Source organism: Enhydra lutris, unplaced genomic scaffold, assembly GCF_002288905.1.
Source record: "Enhydra lutris kenyoni isolate GAN:26980312 unplaced genomic scaffold, ASM228890v2 scaffoldscaffold13, whole genome shotgun sequence".
Lineage (NCBI taxonomy): Eukaryota > Metazoa > Chordata > Mammalia > Carnivora > Mustelidae > Enhydra > Enhydra lutris.
In genome coordinates, this window is record NW_019154097.1 from 17,709,109 (window position 1) to 17,728,930 (window position 19,822).

At 38.7% G+C, this 19,822-nt stretch overlaps 1 protein-coding gene across 1 annotated transcript in view; it reads right to left on the bottom strand.

Moving 5' to 3' along the window:
- LOC111145837 (sushi, von Willebrand factor type A, EGF and pentraxin domain containing 1) overlaps positions 1–19,822 on the bottom strand; it is a 209,004-nt gene that overhangs the window by 117,509 nt on the left and 71,673 nt on the right. The window contains exons 8-16 of the mRNA XM_022501101.1: positions 18,611–18,729; positions 16,006–16,135; positions 12,309–12,416; positions 11,238–11,369; positions 10,262–10,456; positions 8,782–8,903; positions 6,790–6,898; positions 2,500–2,664; positions 1,727–1,960 (exon numbers count right to left, since the gene is read on the bottom strand). Coding sequence (XP_022356809.1) covers positions 1,727–1,960; positions 2,500–2,664; positions 6,790–6,898; positions 8,782–8,903; positions 10,262–10,456; positions 11,238–11,369; positions 12,309–12,416; positions 16,006–16,135; positions 18,611–18,729 — 1,314 coding nt within the window. The remainder of the gene's footprint in view (positions 1–1,726; positions 1,961–2,499; positions 2,665–6,789; positions 6,899–8,781; positions 8,904–10,261; positions 10,457–11,237; positions 11,370–12,308; positions 12,417–16,005; positions 16,136–18,610; positions 18,730–19,822) is intronic.

Genomic DNA, 19,822 nt, shown 5'->3' on the forward strand with positions numbered 1-19,822 from the left:
TGTGAGAGGTTTCCTCACAAGATAAACCTTCCAGAAATGTACTCCTAGAAACAAACAGTAAGATTCTTTTTAAGAAAATGCAAATCCTTATTGAACGAGATTAGGGCTTGTGTGATACGAGCTTTAAAGCATGGATGAAACCAGATCGTCCTGGGGAATACACAGCTAACAAAGAAAAGGCTGCTGTAGGGAAGGAATAAAACAATGAACATCAGGTTAATTTGAGGCTCCACAATAGGAAAAACAGTTTCTTAGGGATTCCTCTGAATAGTTCCCGTATGAAACTGACTGCTTGTCTATTACAGCCTCATTTCTAGAAATAAAACCAGCCGAAGGTTATGAGTCTGAACCAGGAGAGTTAAGTAGAGCCTTGTCTCTGCCTATAGGAATTACTGTCCACTGAAGGCAAGTCTGAGATATCCTGAGACCCATGGGTTCCAAGGAAACGGGCCAATTTTAGGACCTTCCTTCCTTGGAGATTTGGTCTACTACCTGGCAGGCTTGAAGTGACTTTAGGATTTCTGAGACCAAAGTGGAATGTTAAACCCACAAAAAGGATGCGAGCAAAGTTAGTGTTGGTACAGAGAGGGTACTTGAAATCAGCATGTATGATTCTCATGATAAAGTGTGTAATTATGTGGAAACTTACTAAAAATTCAGATGCCAAGGCCCTGCCCCCAAAGTATCAGATGTATTAGTCCTGGGCTGGGGCCCGAATCAGGATGCATTTTGGTAAGCCCTTCAGGGGATGCTGACACAGGTGGTCTGAAGGCCAGACTGAGAAACACGGAACACTGACCAAGATGATTCCTAATTTTTACTTACAATGTAGGGAGGAAACAAGTCACCCAAATGAGCTCTAGGAATAGCAAGAAGTACTGTTGAAGAAGGTTTTCCAAGCAAGGGGCGAGATCCCACACCTCCAGAGGGACACCAGACTCACACCATTTGGTTCAGTTGAGCGTAGAGTTTGGTTAGAGGAGTCTCCCGTATCTATAAACCATGACTTATTTGGGAAACAGGCTGGAATTGATCCAGATTGTGGCAGTCTGGGTTAAACGTTAAGGGGCTGTGGGTGAGGAGAATGAGGAGTGGCTGCTTAATGGTTAATGGGGATCTCCTCTGGAGGTGGTGAGAAGGTTTTGGCAGTGGTGATGGTTTGGTGATGGTTGAATAGCATCATGGATGTGCTAAATGCCACTGAACGCTACACCTTAAAGTGGTTGATGTTATACCATGTGAACTGGGCACTGGCTACTCAGCTGGAAATCTTAGCTACCCCACCTGCTGTCTTAATGGGTAAGACTTCCTGAGTAAGCTCCTCGCCTCTCTGGCTTCAGTTTTGCCATCTGTAAAATGGGCTTAATAGTAATAGTACTTCACAGAGTTGCTAAACAGAATTAAACAAGAGAGGGGCTCAGCCTGCCTACGGAAGTGGTCAAAAAGGATCAGTCTTTATCATTGGAGATGCTGCTGAAAGTTGTGAGCTCTAAAGTGCTAGAGATAAAACCAAGATCTGAGTCCCTTACCTGAAATAGCTTTCTTGTCCTGAACAATGGTAGTTACTTAGATTCCTGAGACAAAATAATAAGAACAACCACATAACATTCGAACAATGTTTCATTTCAATACCCTAGTATAGCTGTAAGGCGGCTCTACTCATCTCATTTGACCCACTAGGAGCCAGATAATTTTTTTTTTTTTTTTTTGCAGGGAAAAGTCTTACCACACATACGCCCTCTCAGCACCGAGCCCGGTCTGCAGAAAAGGAAAGCCTTTTCTGTCTCTAACGAATTGCTGTCAGCTACCAGAATATCAGATGAAAGCTGGAAGGAATACATGGGCTCCTGACTGAGGGTCCTTTCCAGTTGATTTGTAATGGTTTCCAAAGTCTTAATGAGTCGTTGCTGATTTTCCAGCTCGAGGGTATCATTTCTTTCATCGGGCAATGGCACACTAGCTGAGATAAAAACAAGACGAAATAAAACATAACACACACAACATGGTGTTTCAGAAAACCATTCGTAGTTAGTGTCTTTTTTTTTTTTAACCAAAAAGAAATGGCATATTAAAAATCTTCCAGGAAAAATTAACTGACACTCAACCACTACTTACTGAGCAACTAGTATAGGGGTAATACTAAGAACAATGCAATTTGTTTTAATCCTGCTCTCATGTGCTGGATCTACGTCACCTTTTTGTGAAGTTCTTCCTTATAGCATGTATAACTTTCTGTAAATTCTTGCTTTTTAAAAACATGCCTTAGTTCGTCATGCCAAGATGGGTATAAAGCAGGATGTCTGTTGCTGCGAGAATCATAAAATACATCTGTGATATTAAATTGCAAAAAATGACAAAACTTGGGTGATTGCGCTCTCCCTCATTTTCAGTTCCAGGACTCTTTCCTAAGAATGATGACAAATGGTAAATTTGCAAAATAGGTCTCCCACCAAGAACTTCACATGATATTGTTTTTTCAAACAGACAGTCTCTCCTTACCTGTGATGTTAAAAACTAACTTAATTTTGTGGTTCGATAATGGGGCACTTCTTCTAATTCGTGAAGATCTGGCTTTGCCGACACCCGTGGGTGTTTCTTGCACAGAGTCCAAGAAGTCATCGTAAGAGTAATCGAGCCTGTTAGCTGTGCCCCAACCACCAGGTCCTGGACAGTTGGGACAGAGAAACAAGATTCTACAGTTGCCTCGTTATCGGCATTTAGATCTGAATCTTAAGCCACAAGTCAAATTGCCCCCTATTTCGTCAATTGCCCATAATGTACTGCATACAGGGATTCATCTAGAATCTCATATTTCTCATCTACAATCTTATATTGTAATTTTTACGCACTTCATTTTAGATTTAGACTACCAATGCATCGCACAAGAAGAAAGACAAGTCCCTTTGGAGCTACCTAGGCATTTAAGCCGTTCTTCCCTTTGAGTTAAGAGTTAATTACCTTAGCTTTAGAGGTAAATTAAGATGTGGGTGTGGAATTTTCAGAATTTTAATCAATTCCTATTTCCCTTCAGGGTTTGCGCCATTCTTTTTTTTTTTAATTGTAGTATCAGCTTTATTAACAATGCAAATGAACAGGCTTCTTTTTGTGAAGCTTATTCAGGATACTGCATCATATTTTAAAGGTAGAGGGGCAGGGGTGCCTGCATGGTGCAGTTAGTTAAGCAATGGATTCTTGGGTTTCAGCTCAGGTTGTGATCTCAGGGTCATAGGATGGATCCCCACATCGAGCTCCATGCTCAGCACGGAGTCTACTTTAGATGCCCCCATGCCATTGTGACCACCCACATGGATTCAGTTGGTAGCTTCTGGACGTAGGGTGTGAGGGTGTAAAATTCTAGTCAATTTACTTTCCCCTTTCTGAACCTCAGTTTCTTCACTTATAAGTTGAGGTCATTCTACTCACCTCACAGGTTTGGGGGATAATTGAGACAATTATCTAGCTCAGTGTTTGACTCATTCTAAAACCTCATTAAATGATACTAATATCGGTCTGGGCATACTGTTGTTGCATGATTATGTGCTTTAAATATCAAATTATATTTATACAGGCCTCTTGACCTATGTAAGCAGTTTAAGATTTTTAAATGAAATTTAAATTGGGTTTTAAAGAAAATAAGCTCTTAAAAAATTGTTTTTGTCTAATTTATGTCTTCTGGCTATTAAAATTACCTAGAATAAATATTTTTGTTTTTCACGCAAACATCTGTCCCACATGTATTATGTAGCCATTATAGAAAAACAGATGAGCCAAGACAAAAAAATTTTTTGATTGCCTGCAATTCCACCATATAGAAATAATGCCTATAACATTTTAGGCAAGATTTTCTTCTATGAATATATAAACACACATATATGTTTATGCATACACAGATACATGAAATAACCATACCATAAACAAATGATTATACTACGTGTATATTACTTAGTAATCTTTTCCTAATTTTCTCAATGATATATTATGGCATTTCTCATAATATTCTCTTCTATGGCTATACCACAAACTAACCAGGTTTCTATTTTTAGACTTTTGGGTTACTTCAAAATTCTAGAACACCCCTGTGCATAGAGGATTTCATAAAATGTAAGGCACCATCAATGAGAAGATATATTCCAATTTCAGAGATGTCCAAGTGAAAAATGTACACCTTAGAATTTATGAAATGTAGGGCATCTTTGCACACTGATGTGATTTTTATCTTGAGAAATATTCTTAGAATTAGATTTCTGGGTTTCAGTATTTTTAATCTTTTTTTTTTTTAAGATTTTATTTATTTGACAGAGATCACAAGTAGGCAGAGAGGCAGGCAGAAAGAGGAGGAAGCAGGCTCACTGCTGAGCAGAGAGCCCGATGCAGGGCTCGATCCTGAGATCATGACCTGAGCCGAAGGCAGAGGCTTAACCCACTGAGCCAGCCAGGCACCCCTGTATTTTTTAATCTTTTGATACATATTGCCAACTGCCTTCCAATTTCTCCCCTGCATACGATATAAGAGTATTATTTTCTTTCCTTATACCCTTGCCAATTTTGGGTATTATGATTCTTATTTGAATGTGTTAATCTGACAGGTCGAAAAGGGCATCTCATTTTAGTTTTAATTGGAATTACATGACTATTATGAGGTCAAAGCATTTTAATATATTTATTGACCTTTGTTTTTCATAATTATGACTTGCCAAGGTGTTGTTTGAAATATTACACTAATCTTGTGACTCTTTACTGTAAAGGCATTCAAGGAGGAAAGCTTATCTCTTAGGATCAATTATACTATGTGTCCACATAGGATTCTAGCAAACCACCATTTTGATCCTTATTAGATGACAAATATCACCCATCTCAAAGCCTTATGATGCCAGCTGACTCCCTCTAGGTGCATTCTTATACCCTAACAGTCTACTTCAACAGTCTGGGAGGGGAAACCTGTGTCATGTGTGACAGAAGAGTCATTGTTATTCTAGACATACCCTGCCAACTCTGTTGCCAACGCCACCTCATGTTTTCCTATCTAACACTTTAATGTCCAAAATTTTCACTGAGAAGTTTTATATAATAGTTAAAAATGGGAAAAAACCCAAAGGCTACCGGTAGGAAATTGTTTACATAAATTATGTCAAATTGATTAAATAATGTGGCCATTGAAACTGAAGAATAATATTTAGTGACAGAAAAAATGTCCTCAATATAATGTTAACTAAAAATTCAAGTTTACAAAGTAGTATGGGCACATATACATAATGTGTATAGTTATATGTATATATGTTAATATACATAGTAATACATATGTTAGTATATTAACAATTATTTATGCGATTGTGGGTTATCTTGATTTCATTCTCTGGGTTTCAACATTTTTCAAATTTTTGAAATAAACATATATGCAAAAATATTTTTTAAATTTAAAAATTATAAAGCAAAACATCACTCTAAATGCTAAGTCACTACAAATATTACACATATGATTAGTGTCAGGAAGAAAAAGGCTGTCTGCTGTAATGTCAACTAATATCGTCTCTCAGATAACCTTCCAAGGACTTTATGTGTACTTGTACTTATTCATTTAATCCTGAGAATGGTCCTATGAGTTCAATACATATACAATACATATACATACATATATATATACACACACAAACTTGCTCAAGACCATATAGCTAATAGGTAGTAGAGGAAGAATTTGGATGTAAGAAGTTGGTCTTAGAGTATATGTGCTTAACTATGATACTATTTTGTTATCACTATTATTATCATTATTTTTTTGAGAGGGAAAGAGAAAAGGAGAGGGGGAGAGGGGGAGAGGGAGAGAGACGCTTAAGCAGGCTCCATGCCTAGCATGGAGCCCAGCACAGGGCTCAATCTCACATGCCTGAGATCATAAACCGAGCTGAAATCAAGAGTCAGACACTTAACTGACTGAGCCACCCAAGAGCCTCCATCACTATTATTTTTTAAAACATTATTCTGGAAGTGTTATACAGTTTTATAATAATGCAATAAAAATGACAAATATAATTACTGGAAAGGTTGATGATGTTATTAATGAAAGACCCAAGGGTGACTATGAAATCTTCCAGAAATATTAAGGCAGTAAGCTAAATGGCCAGCTACACTAGCAAACAAATCATATACCATAGTTAGAAATAACTTTAATAAAAATGCTGAAAGATAATATGGAGAAAACATGAAAATTCAATTAGAAGGTATATCAGACTTGAACAGATTGAGTCTTAATATATTCTGTGTGAGAAATCTGAGTATTTTACAGTGTAACTATTTTAAAATAATGGCTTAATTGTAATTTAAATTGAATGCCATATAAAATTGCTTTAGTACTATTCTAAGATATCATATAAATATTAAAATTTCACAACACAAGGTGACTTATTTTTCTTAGTTTTTATCATCTCAAGAGTTTTGGTTTAAAAAACAGTTAATTTTTGGGACGCCTGGGTGGCTCAGTTGGTTAAGCAGCTGCCTTCGGCTCAGGTCATGATCCCAGCGTCCTGGGATCGAGTCCCACATCGGGCTCCTTGCTCGTCAGGGAGCCTGCTTCTCCCTCTGCCTCTGCCTGCCATTCTGTCTGCCTGTGCTCGCTCTCTCTCCCTCTCTCTCTCTGACAAATAAATAAATAAAATCTTTAAAAAAAAAAATTAAATAAATAAATAAATAAATAAATAAAAAACAGTTAATTTTTCTAAATTGTCCCACTCTTCTGGACTTAAAAGTTATTTTGCAGATCAATCTTGCAATCTCAACACTGCATAATTTAATTACCAATTGCAAAGCCATTTTCATAGTCATAATTGTATTCGAGGCAGTATTTTTTGGTCAGGTCCTCTAATCTGCAGTCAATGTCCTCAGCATCACTACAAAATGATGGGACCTGCAAATAAAAAATGAAGAATATGAAATGTAAATTCCACGTCTGTGTGCTCTGGATAAGCCCTTTATTCTGTTGGTCTTCCATTTCCCTCTACAGGAGGGAGGAGAGGAACAGAGCTCTTCCCGCTTCTGGACAGACCCCGCCCCTCGTCCGGGCCCTCCCCTGCAGCCTCTGGTACATGTGGACCACCAGGATTAGATTCAGGCCTTTTTTCTCTGTGCATGTCTCTGATCTCCAGAAGTCCAGGACCCCTGGCATATCTCTTGTCTCTCAACTTTCACCCCATATGGCTCTTTAGATCTCTTTTCTCTGATTCTATCTCCCACCCATCTCTTAGTCCTCAGAACCTTCATCTGCCTTCTGGATCTCAGGCATCAGCAAATCTCCTATTATTATTATTTTTTTTCACCTCTCTTCATGGTCCCTTCATCTTTGTTCTCAATGAAACCTCACCTTTCAGTTTTCTCAAACCATGGATGTGGCAGTGGAGGAAGTGTCCTCCTCGCTCTTCCCTGCTGTTTCCAGATCACGCTCCCATGCCCCTACTTAGGGCCTCACAGTCCTGAAGCTCGCTGCATAGTAGATGGCCCCTCTGTGCGGCAGCCACCTACAGCCTTTCCCTATTCTGCATCACCCCCTCGTTCCAAGAATATCCAGTAACTGTCGCTGTTATCATTCTTGGTGATTTCTATATCCATCTGGCGAATCTCCCATCACCTTGGCTTCTCACTTCCTTTTCCCCCTCTCCTCCAGTCTTCCAGCCTTACTTTGTTCAGTGCAGTCATGGTCATACCCTCAGACCCCATCATTACCAATAACTGCACCCTCTCTTACACCCAGAAGTCTTTGACTTCATCAAATTTATAATCCATGGACCCTACCACCTCTTCGCTGTCTCTCAGTCCAATGTCTCCACCTCCTAGTTCATCCGTCTTAGATTCTATGGCTTATCACCAGGAATCCCTCCTTCACACGCACCCATCTCCACTGCTTGTCTGCAGAACCCATAACCCTAGTTAAGCTAATTGCTCTGCTTTCTTTACACGTGCACCCATGTGGTTAATTACAGCTTGAGAGAAAACACAATCCTGCTTCCTGCCAATCCTGCCACCTTTCTTTAGCACATTCATTTGCATTTTCCTAGAAAATTATTTTATACCATCAACTCCCTTTCCAAACCCTCACAACTCCTCCCTCCATCCTTACTCTCTCAGCTGATCACTCCACATCTTTTTTTCTGTGAGAAAACAGAAGTCAGAGAAGATCTTTTGACACACTTCTACCGCTGGGTGTACCCACTCGTGTATTTGTGTCCCTGCGTACACTGCCTCCTTGACTCCCCTCTTTCTCTCACACTGGACGTCAACCCGACTACCACTGAATCTACTCTTAGCATCTATCCAAAATCCAAGCTGCCTACTCTGTTAGGGATACAAATATGTATATAACACATTTTCTTCGAGATGTTCAGCACAAATTAAATACATTGTTTTGCTTTCCTATAAACAGTGAAAAAGTCCTAAACAAAAAAGAAAGTCGTTTCAATGTTCAATTATCTCTTATAAAATAAATACAGTCTACAATGGCATTTTTGTCATACTTTAAATAACAAAGCAGACATTTTCAAACCACATGGACCCCACGCTTCTCTGGCTTTCTGACTCAGAATGTTTTTAAAAACTCAAAAATGTTTTAATAAAGATTCACTTATAATTCATTCCAGAAGTCCAAAACCTATAAGCAATCCTAACTATTAGGAGCAAGTTTGGATTACAGAGAGGCAGGAAATCATTAGGACACAGAATTCCAGTGGCAGGTTACCCTGAGAAGCTATGAAAAGCTCAAGAGCATCCTTTAAAATCCAACAAATACTACGGACATACCATTTTCCCCAGGGTAGTCTCAAATGCTTCAGAAAACTTCTTCAGCAGATCTGTATCATCACAACGAGTTGCTTTGTATAGCATCTCAAAGGATTTGAACCCATGATTTGCAAAACGTTTTACTGGAAAATGTTAGAGAAAACAGCTTCAGTTGGTTAAGTGTTTTCAACACAAAGATTTAATTGCCTTTGTAATAACTGTAACTTAGGACTTTAGTTCTAAAATGATTTGTGGGATGGCTATAAAAACAAGAGATGACAGTTAAGACAATTTCCTAGGCATTAATTGATCACAATAAACCATGAATCAGTCAAGCGGCACCCTACCCAGTTACCCCGTGATGAAGTTTGCTTTGATATATTATTCTTTAGTTTACAACCACATTAAGAAAATGAACATTTAATGGAAAAAGAGATTTAAAAATTTTTAAATTACATTTCTGGGAATTTTTGAAAAAGCCTGTCTGGGTCAAAGATATCTTTTATATCTATATAATTTTGTATCATATATGTTTCTATTATATTTTTAACCAAAATACATTAAAAATTTTCTAACTATGATAGACAATCATAATCCTTGAAAGTGTAATTCCCACAGAGAATTCCCCCTTGGATCAGAAACTTGCATGGTTAGACATAGCAACCTGTCCCATAATATTCTGAGACAATGATTCCTAGTAGCATCAGGATGAAAATCCTACTGTCTAAATCTCTGACGGTGAGTGATATTGCAGAACTTTTAATTTACTACCCAAATTTGTGGGAAAAAGTAGCTCAAGTAATTGGGCTTTATTCTCTTTTCAGGACACTGGCATTTAAACTCCAACTATAGTAATGAATCAAGGATTCATTCCAAAGAGTATTTATTTACACTAGACAAAGACACTGGCTATTTTTATAATTATACATATATTTAAGATTATGGAATAGCTCTAAATATAAATCAGACCTGCAGAGATAGTGACTGATCTTTCTCTATCACATATAGTGGATCTTACTTTAATTAAATATAAGCTCTTCTACAGATTATGAGACTATAAGTTCAAGTTTATAGATCAAGAACAACATGCTGACATTTCTATTTCTGGTAAATAACAGAGATTGGGCCAAGATGGGTTTGCCTTAAACAGAATCTTATCCTGTACCAATCAATAACGAGACTCTGATGGGCTAACTTTTTAAATCAAGGGCTGAACATTTCCCTTATTCACAAACATTTCAAGTTCACGACACCATTTTTTTTTTTTTCAAGTAAGCTCTATGCCCAATATGGGGCTCAAACTCATGACCCCCAGATCAAGAGTTGCATGCTTGCTCTACTAACTGAGCCAGCCAGGTGCCCTTCATGGCACCATTTTTCATTCATCAAACCCAATCCCCATAGTAAGGAGGTTTTCCTCTTAAATGCTCCGAAACATACACACACCCAAACACACATACACACACACACAAAAGGAGTCCAGAAAGAAATTAAAACTTACTAGCACAGTCTGGCCACTCAGTGGAATATGGTGGCTTCCAAATTCCATCTTCGTAAGCACAGTAATACTTCTCAGTAGACCCTTCTGTGAAATCATAGCCCTCCGAGCAACTTAATGTGCAGTTAACTCCAGCACTATCTTGAGTACATATAAAATCCCCATTTACAGGTGTAAATGGAACTTCACAGGGAGAAGCTGCATTAAAAAAAATTGTACTATTTCTACACGGTGGTTTAAACAATATAAATTAAATTCTATGAGTCTAAGCTGAATTTTGAAAAGGACTCCTCCTGTCCACCAGCATTCCTAGAAGAACCTTCGTCATAAATCCTTAGTGTGAGAACATGACAACATATGCCTCTTGGTTCCTAGGCGGGTACAGTTGAAAAGCTGTACCTATGTGTGACTAGAGGCTGTGCATATTTTATAAATGCTAAGCTACTTGTGACTTGGGGTTGTTATTTGTGGCCTTCCTATGGTGAAAGTGAAAACTAGAGAGCATTATGTAGTAAGTACATTTGCAGAGTCTGTCTCCTCAGCTATTCAAAACAGAATTATGATAGTAATGTTTTGTACTTTCAGTGAAAATGTTAAGGAAATGTTAAAGACCACCCTTGAAGTAAATATTTCTATGTATCATGAAGTGAGGCAATGACAATGGGAAATGCAAATAAGATCTGTCTGTATTCTTACGAATCTATAGCACACAGTCCATTTTCTCTCACTAAATATAGCAATTACATATAGCGAATGGCAACTAGCTTTCTGGAGGTTTTTTTTTTTTAAGATTTTATTTATTTGACACAGCGAGATCACAAGTAGACAGAGTAGCAGGCGGCGGGGGCGGGGGGAGCAGGCCCCCCGTCGAGCAGAGAGCCCAATGTGGGGCTCGATCCCAGGACCCCAGGACCATGACCTGAGCCAAAGGCAGAGGCTCAACCCACTGAGCTACCCAGGCGCCCCATGGAAAGAATACCTTTTATGACAATGTGGATGTCACAGCTTCTGTTATTGCCCGAGGGGTCAGTGGCTGTATATCGCACTACAGTCTCCCCGTGAGGGAAAAGGTCTCCTGGTGAATGGCTCCTGGTGATGAGCAACACGGCCCCTAGAGAGGAAAGAAGGGACCCAGTCTGGGGGTGACTGGTCTGCAGTCACTTCATCAGTTCCGGTATTTGAATTTTCACTTTCTCTTTATACAAACCAGCTAGGCATTCAATTTATGTTTATTTGGTTACTAGTAAAAAAAATAAAAGATGCAATGTTTATACTGTAACACAGAAACATTAGATTCAAAAACCTCATCGGAGTAAGGCATTCTTGCTAAATAAATGGTTTCCCCTGAGTAGATCAGTCTACTGGAATACTGGAAAAATTTTTTAATTCTTTATTTAAATTCAATTTAGGTAACACATTATTAGTTTCAGGGGTAGAATTTAGTGATTCGTCAGTTGTACATGACACCTGGTGCTCATGACACCAAGGGCCCTCCTTAGTGCCGGTCACCGGTTTATCCCTTCCCCTCACTCGCCGATATTGGAAATTTAATTAAGAAATTTATTTAATTTGCATTTTAATTGTCGCTTACTGGGTTTTAGTGAGACCTTTAACATGAACTTCAAATGTATTTCCTCACTTTTTTTCTACTTTCCTACGAACCTTTCTGACTTTAGGGGACAAATCTTGGAGAAATGAAGAGGACTACAGAGAAGTGTACTAACAACATTACTGAAGTGCACAATTCATGCCTTCAGGACGATGTAAACATAGAGAGTTTATCAGAAATCTTCAAGTACAACAACTAGTATAGGTTTAATAAATGTGCACTAGACACTGAATGAAGAGAAACCCCAGGGGCAGGTAAGATGAGTAATATTAAATTATATGTAATTATCCTAGCATTAAAAATACTACCTTATATGATTATTCATTCCACTTAAACAAGGAGTAATTTGCTTTTCGTTTCTTTTAACCTTTTTAAAAGCTTTTAAAAATGAAATACAATTCAGTGTTAACCACGCTGACCACAAAATCTCGGCGTCCGCACCTGAGTTGTCTGAGAACTGAGGCTCATCCCACACCGCAGGGTACTCCTTCTCTGAGACCTGCATCGGAGGTGGAGATCTGCACCAGTCTATGCTAGGTGGTTCTACATCTAAAAAAACAGGAAAGCAGAGAAAGAAGTTACAACTGGTATTCAAAAGTGACGCGGTGTACACAAGAGAACTGACGTCTACTTGCGCTAGCAGAGAACCTTGACCTTGTTAGACTGGCCCTGGAGCCCCTTTAGACAATGAGATTTGTGGTAACCCTGGTCTCCAGGCAAAAGAAAGAGCTGACTCTTGTTATTTATTTTGTCCTCTGCCTGCTGAAGAAGAAATACTAGGGTCCTAAAACCACCCTGAGCACGGCCGTGTACAAGGCAATTCTGGGGGCATCTAGGTGGCTCTGTCAGTTGAGCGTCTGACTCTTGGTTTTGGCTCAGGTCATGATCGCCAGGTTGTCAGATCAAGCCCTTAATAGGGCTCCACACTCAGCATGGAGTCTGCTTGACATTCTCTCTCCTTCTCCCTCTGCTCCTCCCCCCGATCACTCACTATCTCTGCCCCCCCACCAATAAATAAATAAATCTTTAAAACAAAAGGTTTTTTTTTTTTTTAAAGACAATTCTGGATGTGGTGGGCATGACATCCAGAGTAGTGAAGCCGATGGACCAGGAAATGAAGAGAACCTTCCCAGAGAAGCAGAAGGAGTGAGACGACCAAATCTCAGGACAGGCAAATTTAAGGGACTCATCTGAGGTCATTACGCTAAAAAACTGCAACCATGGGCATTAAGACCAGGGTATTTCTACCCGTGATAGACAAGAACATATACTCGGAAATTAAATGAGCTGTATCTGTGAGAATATGTAGATTTCTGTTTCATGCTAAGTCTTTTCTCTTTTCCTCATGCTTGTCATTTCATTAGTGCAGTGCCTACTGATTTTCTAGACTGTAAACGCTGCCCGCCCGTGAAGAAGTCTCTCTTGCAGTTAGGTTTTCACTGCAGAACACGGCACCTGGTCTACAACCCACGCACAGAAAAAGTTGCTGAATAAAGAAAAACATAAAGAAATGCTCACTGGAGGTCTGTGCTTGAAGGGTGCCGAATCGAGTCAATTCAGAGTTGAACTGACAAACCCGGCAGTGTTTACGGTTTTCCCAAAAGAAATTGCAAACAGGTATTTCCAAGATTTTCTTAAACTTACCTGATCCTAGGCAAACACTTTATTTTTTCAAAGATTTTATTTACTTATTTTTCAGGGAGAGAAAGAGGGAGAGAGCACAAGCAGGGGGAGCAGCAGTCAGGAGAAGCAGGCTCCCCGCTGAGCAAGGGGCCTGATGTGGGGCTCCATCCTAGGACCCTGGGATCCTGATCTGAGCTGAAGGCAGATGCTTAACCGACTGAGCCACCCAGGTGTCCCTAGACAAACATTATAAAGTTGAATTGCAGGCACAAGAAAGCAGGAAGACTCCGTTAATTACTGTCAAAGAACAGGAGGTACTAGCGGAGGCATTGTCTCCAAAGGGGAAAGAAAGCCTATTTCAAAGCAAGTGAGGCGGCATTCCTGGAATGCTAAGCAAAAGCATTCCTGCTTCCTCTCATTTATCAGTAAGATACCCACACCCTGTCATCCGAGGAAATAAGCAAATACAGGCTTTAGAATATTTTCTCTGTCTTTTTCTGTCTCTGTCTCTCTCTGCCCCCTCTCTCCTTGTCTCCCTTTCTCTCACCTCCCCCTGCTTCCTCTTCTTTCCCATTTCATCTCTCTCTCATAATTTGAAAATCCAGTGTCTAGCTAGACACTTGAGTACACATTTCACATTTCACGGTGCTGACTCTTCATTGTGAAAAATTAAAACCTGGCAAATGCTTGAACCACAGTTCCATGTCTAAAATTGCAGTATCACAAAAAACAAATCCAGCGTATTTTTCACATGACTGGTCAAGTTCATGTTTAAAACAACACCGAACAAGCAATAAAAAAAAACAAAAACAAAACCGCTAAGCACTATGAAATGAATGAGGCTGATTTTTACTTGGATCTCTTTTTATCGACTTTTACCCAAACCTATAATTTCTAAGATAAGGAGCCAGTGTGATACACATTAGTTATTTTAAGAAGTTATGCAAAATTCTTGAAATATTATGAATTTAATGTGTTGAATTTTTAAACAAGCATATTAAAATACATGAGATGAATATAGGAAATGTCAATATGTTTACTAGAGCTTAATGTGTGTCAGGCACCAGCTCAAGTGGTTTATGAATTTTAAGTAATTAAAAACCTCATAATAACCCTATGATGTAATATATTTATTCATTCTATTTTTGGATAAGGAATCAGAGGAACAGAGAAACTACTGGTCACACTGCCTTTAAGTGGGTGAGCAGACTCAGACTGGACTCCAAGTCTGTGCTCTTGACCACTACAGACTGCTACGTGTCCTGTCTCTCCATGCATTACATCTTGGTGGTGGGTGTCTGCTGTCTGCTGTATATCTACTCGATTGACTGGAAACACAAAGACGAACTGGGAGATGGAGTTGCAAATCAGTGCATGTCCCCACCCCTCAAAAAGGACTGACCTACAGCAGTGGTTGTAGGGATGAAGAGGCTGGGACAGATTTCAGAGATAATAAGTAGATGAAACCAGCAGAACTTGATAACTCATTGAATGTTGGTGACGGAAGGAAAGGAGTCAAGGATGACTTCCAGATTTCTGGAGGTAGGTGTTTGGCTGGGCCACTTTCTGAGCTGAGAAACATACTAGGTCTGGGTGAGTCTGAAATGCCTATAGGACATCTACATGGAAAGCTCCGTAGGCAGTTCTATACATTCGTTTGAACTTCAGAAAAGAGACTGAGATAGAAATCTGAAAGTGGTCAGTTAACAGAATCAGTAGGAAAACTACAGAAAGAAAGAGAAGAGGACTGGAACGCTGGAGATGAGTCACAGTTGAAAACTGGCCTGAGGAAGAGAAGCCACGTAGGAAAGAGATAAAAAGGAGAAATGAGAACAATGGGTTGGCGAATCAAGAAAAGACTGGTGTCGGATAAGCTAGGGAAGAGACGGTTTTAATAAGGAGAGTGTGGTTAATAATGTAAAATCTGAGGGCGCCTGGGTGGCTCAGTCGGTTAAGCGTCTGCCTTCAGCTCAGGTCATGATCTCAGGGTCCTGGGAGGGAGCCCCGCATCAGGCTTCCTGCTCAGTGGGAAGCCTGCTTCTCCCTTTCCCTGTGACCCTTTCCCTGCTCATGCTCTCACTCATGCACACTCTCTCTCAAATGAATAAATGAAAAATCTTAAAAAAAATTTTTTTAATCTAAGGAAAGATTGTGTGAAATGAGAACTAGAAAGTGTGTATAGTAGGAGTAACTTTAGAGACCATTGGGTACCCTGATGACAGCAGTTTATGAGTGGAGGGGACAAGAGCCAGACATATTGAGTGACTTTGAGAATACATGGCCCTTGAGACAAAACAGATGGCAACCCCTGGGAACTTTTCAAAAGGCTCATATTGGAAGAAATCAAAGAGAGACAGGGATATGTAAAGGGCATGTAGGTTTCAAAGAGGGAGTGGCTTGAGCAGGTTTCAAAGCCCATAGAGAGAATCAGTGGGAGGGAACTGTCAAAGATAAAGGAGCAGCAAAGCCCTTCAGATTATTCTCATGAACCCACCCAAATAATTTCATGGCTTACCAATAACCTTGACATGGAAAGTGCAGCTGGCTTGGTTGCCGGAGAGGTCAACTGCTGTATATGTGATGGCAACATCTCCAATTGGGAAAAGGTAAGGTGGGGTGAAAGCCGGATGAACATGGATTGATACCTTTTAGAGATAAATGAATATTTTGAAAGTTAAAGTTAATAGCAATGATACATTTTTTAACTTAAATATTATTAGGAAAAGTGAAATTTAAACAATGATACAGTTTTTCATACATATAGCAAATAGAAAAAAAAATAGGCACAGCCTTGTGGTGTGTTTCTTTCCAACTATTATTCTATTTATATAGTTTATATAGCTGGCATATGTATGAAATGTTATTCCTTGTTTTTTAAAATATAGTATCTTAAAACATTCTTTATGCTCTTACATAGTCTTTAGAACTTAAGAAGACTCTTAAATGTCTCCAAAATTTTCTATAGAATATGTATATGCTAATTTAAAAAAATCTATTGAAGGACATTAAAACTGATCCCAAATTTTCCTATAATAAACTGGGATGAACAGTTTTGTACAGGTAATTCTAAGATTTTTAAATTATGTCTCTATAACACATTTCTAGGACATAATTACTAGCCTCAAAGTCACTAACAATTTATTAATAGATAATACAAAATTTCTTTCCCAAAACATGGTAATAATTTGCATTCCCATTTGTCCGTATCTGACAGTGTCACTGTTAAAGTTCCCACTCTAAGTTCTCTGCCCTGTATTAAATACCATTACTTCTTGGTTAACTCAAAAATATGACACCAGGTCATTGTTTTAGTTCACAATTTCTTAATGCCTCTGACTAAGACTACATTCTCATATATTTTCAAGATATAGATATATTCTTTCCTTTTTGAATTACACATTTGCCTTCTTAGGCCGTTTGAAAATTATATGATAGACATACATTTATATTAATGTGTTAGGTAATGAATACTCTAACCTTTGACAAGTCTGAAGCATTTTTCTCTTTGCTATTTATCTTTTTATTTGGGTATTTTTAAAAATAAAAATTTAAAAATACTTTTGTAGTCAAATGTGTTTGTCTTTTCTATTGTACTTTTAAAAATATTTCAACACACAGGGGAACATCTAGTGTGAACTCTCATTAGACCCTGAAATATGCCGCTGTATTCCTCTTAGTGCTTGTTGATTATGATGAAGGCAACAATAATGTGTGTTTTCACAGGCCTCTTAATGGAAAGTAGAAACCACACATGATAGACATCACCTACAGTACATTTAGTCCTAGAAGTCACATTTGTGCTTTTATTTATTTTTTAAATTATGTTCAGTTAGCCAGCAGAGAGTACATCATTAGTTTCTGATGTAATGTTCAATGATTCATCAGTTGCTCATAACACCCAGTATTCATCATAACCCAGTGCCCTCTTTAATAATCATCACTTGGACATGTGTACTTTTAAAATTCAGATTTAAAAGTTACCTTGTCTTTACTTATCTAAAGAAAAATATCATATGATCTCATTTAACATAGAATCTAAGAAAACAAAAAATCATACCCCTAGATACAGAGAACAGGTGGTGGCTGTCAGAGGAGGGGATGGGACCGGGGAGGGGGTATGAAGTGGGGTAAAGGGGGTCACAAGGTACAAACTTCCATTTATAAAATAAAAAAATCCTGGGAATATAATGTGCAGCATGGTGACTATAGTTATTTTTTTTTTTTAAGTTACGTTGATTCTAAGTATATTCAGCACAATGATTACGACAGTGTTTGTGTGTGTGCTGTGACCTCCCCTCACCCCAATATAGCCTGGCTGGCACAAATTATACATGTTTACACACAGTTGTGAAAACAATATACCATAAAAGCATCTTTGTGTATGTGAATACTAACAGTGTTAAGTCCTAAATGAATTCCTTTTTTAACATCTGATGGATAATTATCTCAAGCTATATACAATAGTGAAATATTGTATTCTGTGTTAGAGAAAGCTGAATTAAAAACTGATCTCTCCTTCACGTTAGCCAATATACAATCATTTAGGGCTCATATTTTAAATCTTTTTTTTTTTAATCTTATTTATTTATTTGACAGACAGAGATCACAAGTAGGCAGAGAGGCAGGCAGAGAGAGAGGAAGGGAAGCAGGCTCCCTGCAGAGCAGAGAGCCCGACGCGGGACTCGATCCCAGGACCCTGGGATCATGACCTGAGCCGAAGGCAGCGGCCTAACCCACTGAGCCACCCAGGTGCCCCTAGGGCTCATATTTTAAAAGATACATTCATAAATAGGAATTAATATTGTTTCCACATCTTTTTTTTCTTAAAAGTTCAGCAGAGCTTAGGTAAGGGGCAAAGAATTCTTAGGTAATCTTAATGGATACATAATACAACAAATCCACGGAGTACAAAGTTTCCATTTTAGAGATTCTTATCTGAGATTTCTAGTTAAATACTCAAGGCCGATCACTCCTCCAGCCAATGAGGCATTAATATTTATAAGTACAGTATATATCGAGAGAATGGTCATTAGTGTAGTAGTAAATCTTCGATATCTCACATATTTGCAGTGCATTTAAAATCCATTCAAAAAGGATGCAAATGTTCGCACAAACCTTACCTTTTCCCCAGAGTTGTCTTTACTTGTTGGGATTTGCCAGGTGATATTGGCAGAGTCTTGCTGTTCCTGAGTCTTGGCCTCTATGTCCTTAGGACAGCTGATTTGAGGAGCCTCCACATCTGACTCAGAAAATGCACAAATCAGTGAATCGATTGCTGGGTAATTCTAAGTCATTTAAGAAAGAGGTAAAAATATGTGAATACTCTGTGACTCATTGTTTCCATCCCAGTTCCAGATTAGTTTGGAATATGCGACGGCCTTCAGCGTGGCTTATGAGGCCCTTCCTGACCTGGTACCTGTTGACCTCTTAGCTTCATCTCTTATGGTCCCCGACAGGAAATCACTCTCCAGGCTGGATACTCTCATTCCCATGCCAATTCCCTGGTCTTTCTTGCACCTGTGCCTTTGTGCCTGAGTCAATGCCCTCGCCCTTCTTTACCTAGATAACTCCTTGTCCTTTCTCAGCTTAGACACGAGCTCCTCAGGAAGCGCTCCCTCCACAGGCTCCCACAGCCCTCCATCCTTCCTGACCATAAAACTCAACATGCCATTTTGAAATTGAATTTTCGCTCCCCAGAATTCGCATTTGTTGAAGGCCAGCATAGCTCTTGTCCCATTGTGTTAAATAGTACACTGGAAGCTTGGTAAATATTTTTGAATGGAATGAAGAAACAGAAAATAAATAAATAAATAAATGTTAACTGTGGCCGGAAGGAACTACACTTGAAAACAAGACTGTCAAGTAGAATTAATTGGCAGTGCTAAAATGCACTGTCAAAACAACAAATGGAAGCCAATGATATTTTCTGCAGCATGAAACTCTGTGATACAGATACTGAGTTAGACAGAGGTGGTAACGTTAAACATATCCACATCGGTCACTGTAGAGCTAAGTTCTTACATATAACATAAAAGTTCTTTATTTTAAGTTTAAGTTATGTTAAATTAGGTCTATGATAACTTGCAGCTGGATATATCCTAGTTGATATAATCTGAGTCTATCTTGTTTTTTGAAAACTTTATACAATTTATATTTTCTTTTTCTTGGAGGGGTTGACACCTGGACACTTTTCCCCCCACAAATATGAGTTACCATATTGACTCTGAAAATCTAAAAAAGTAGTTGAGTTTTCATTCACACTTGAATAATAGTTTAACTGGATTTGGAACTTAAAGTTTCTATTTTCTTTCTGTATTCTTTGGACATGGCTG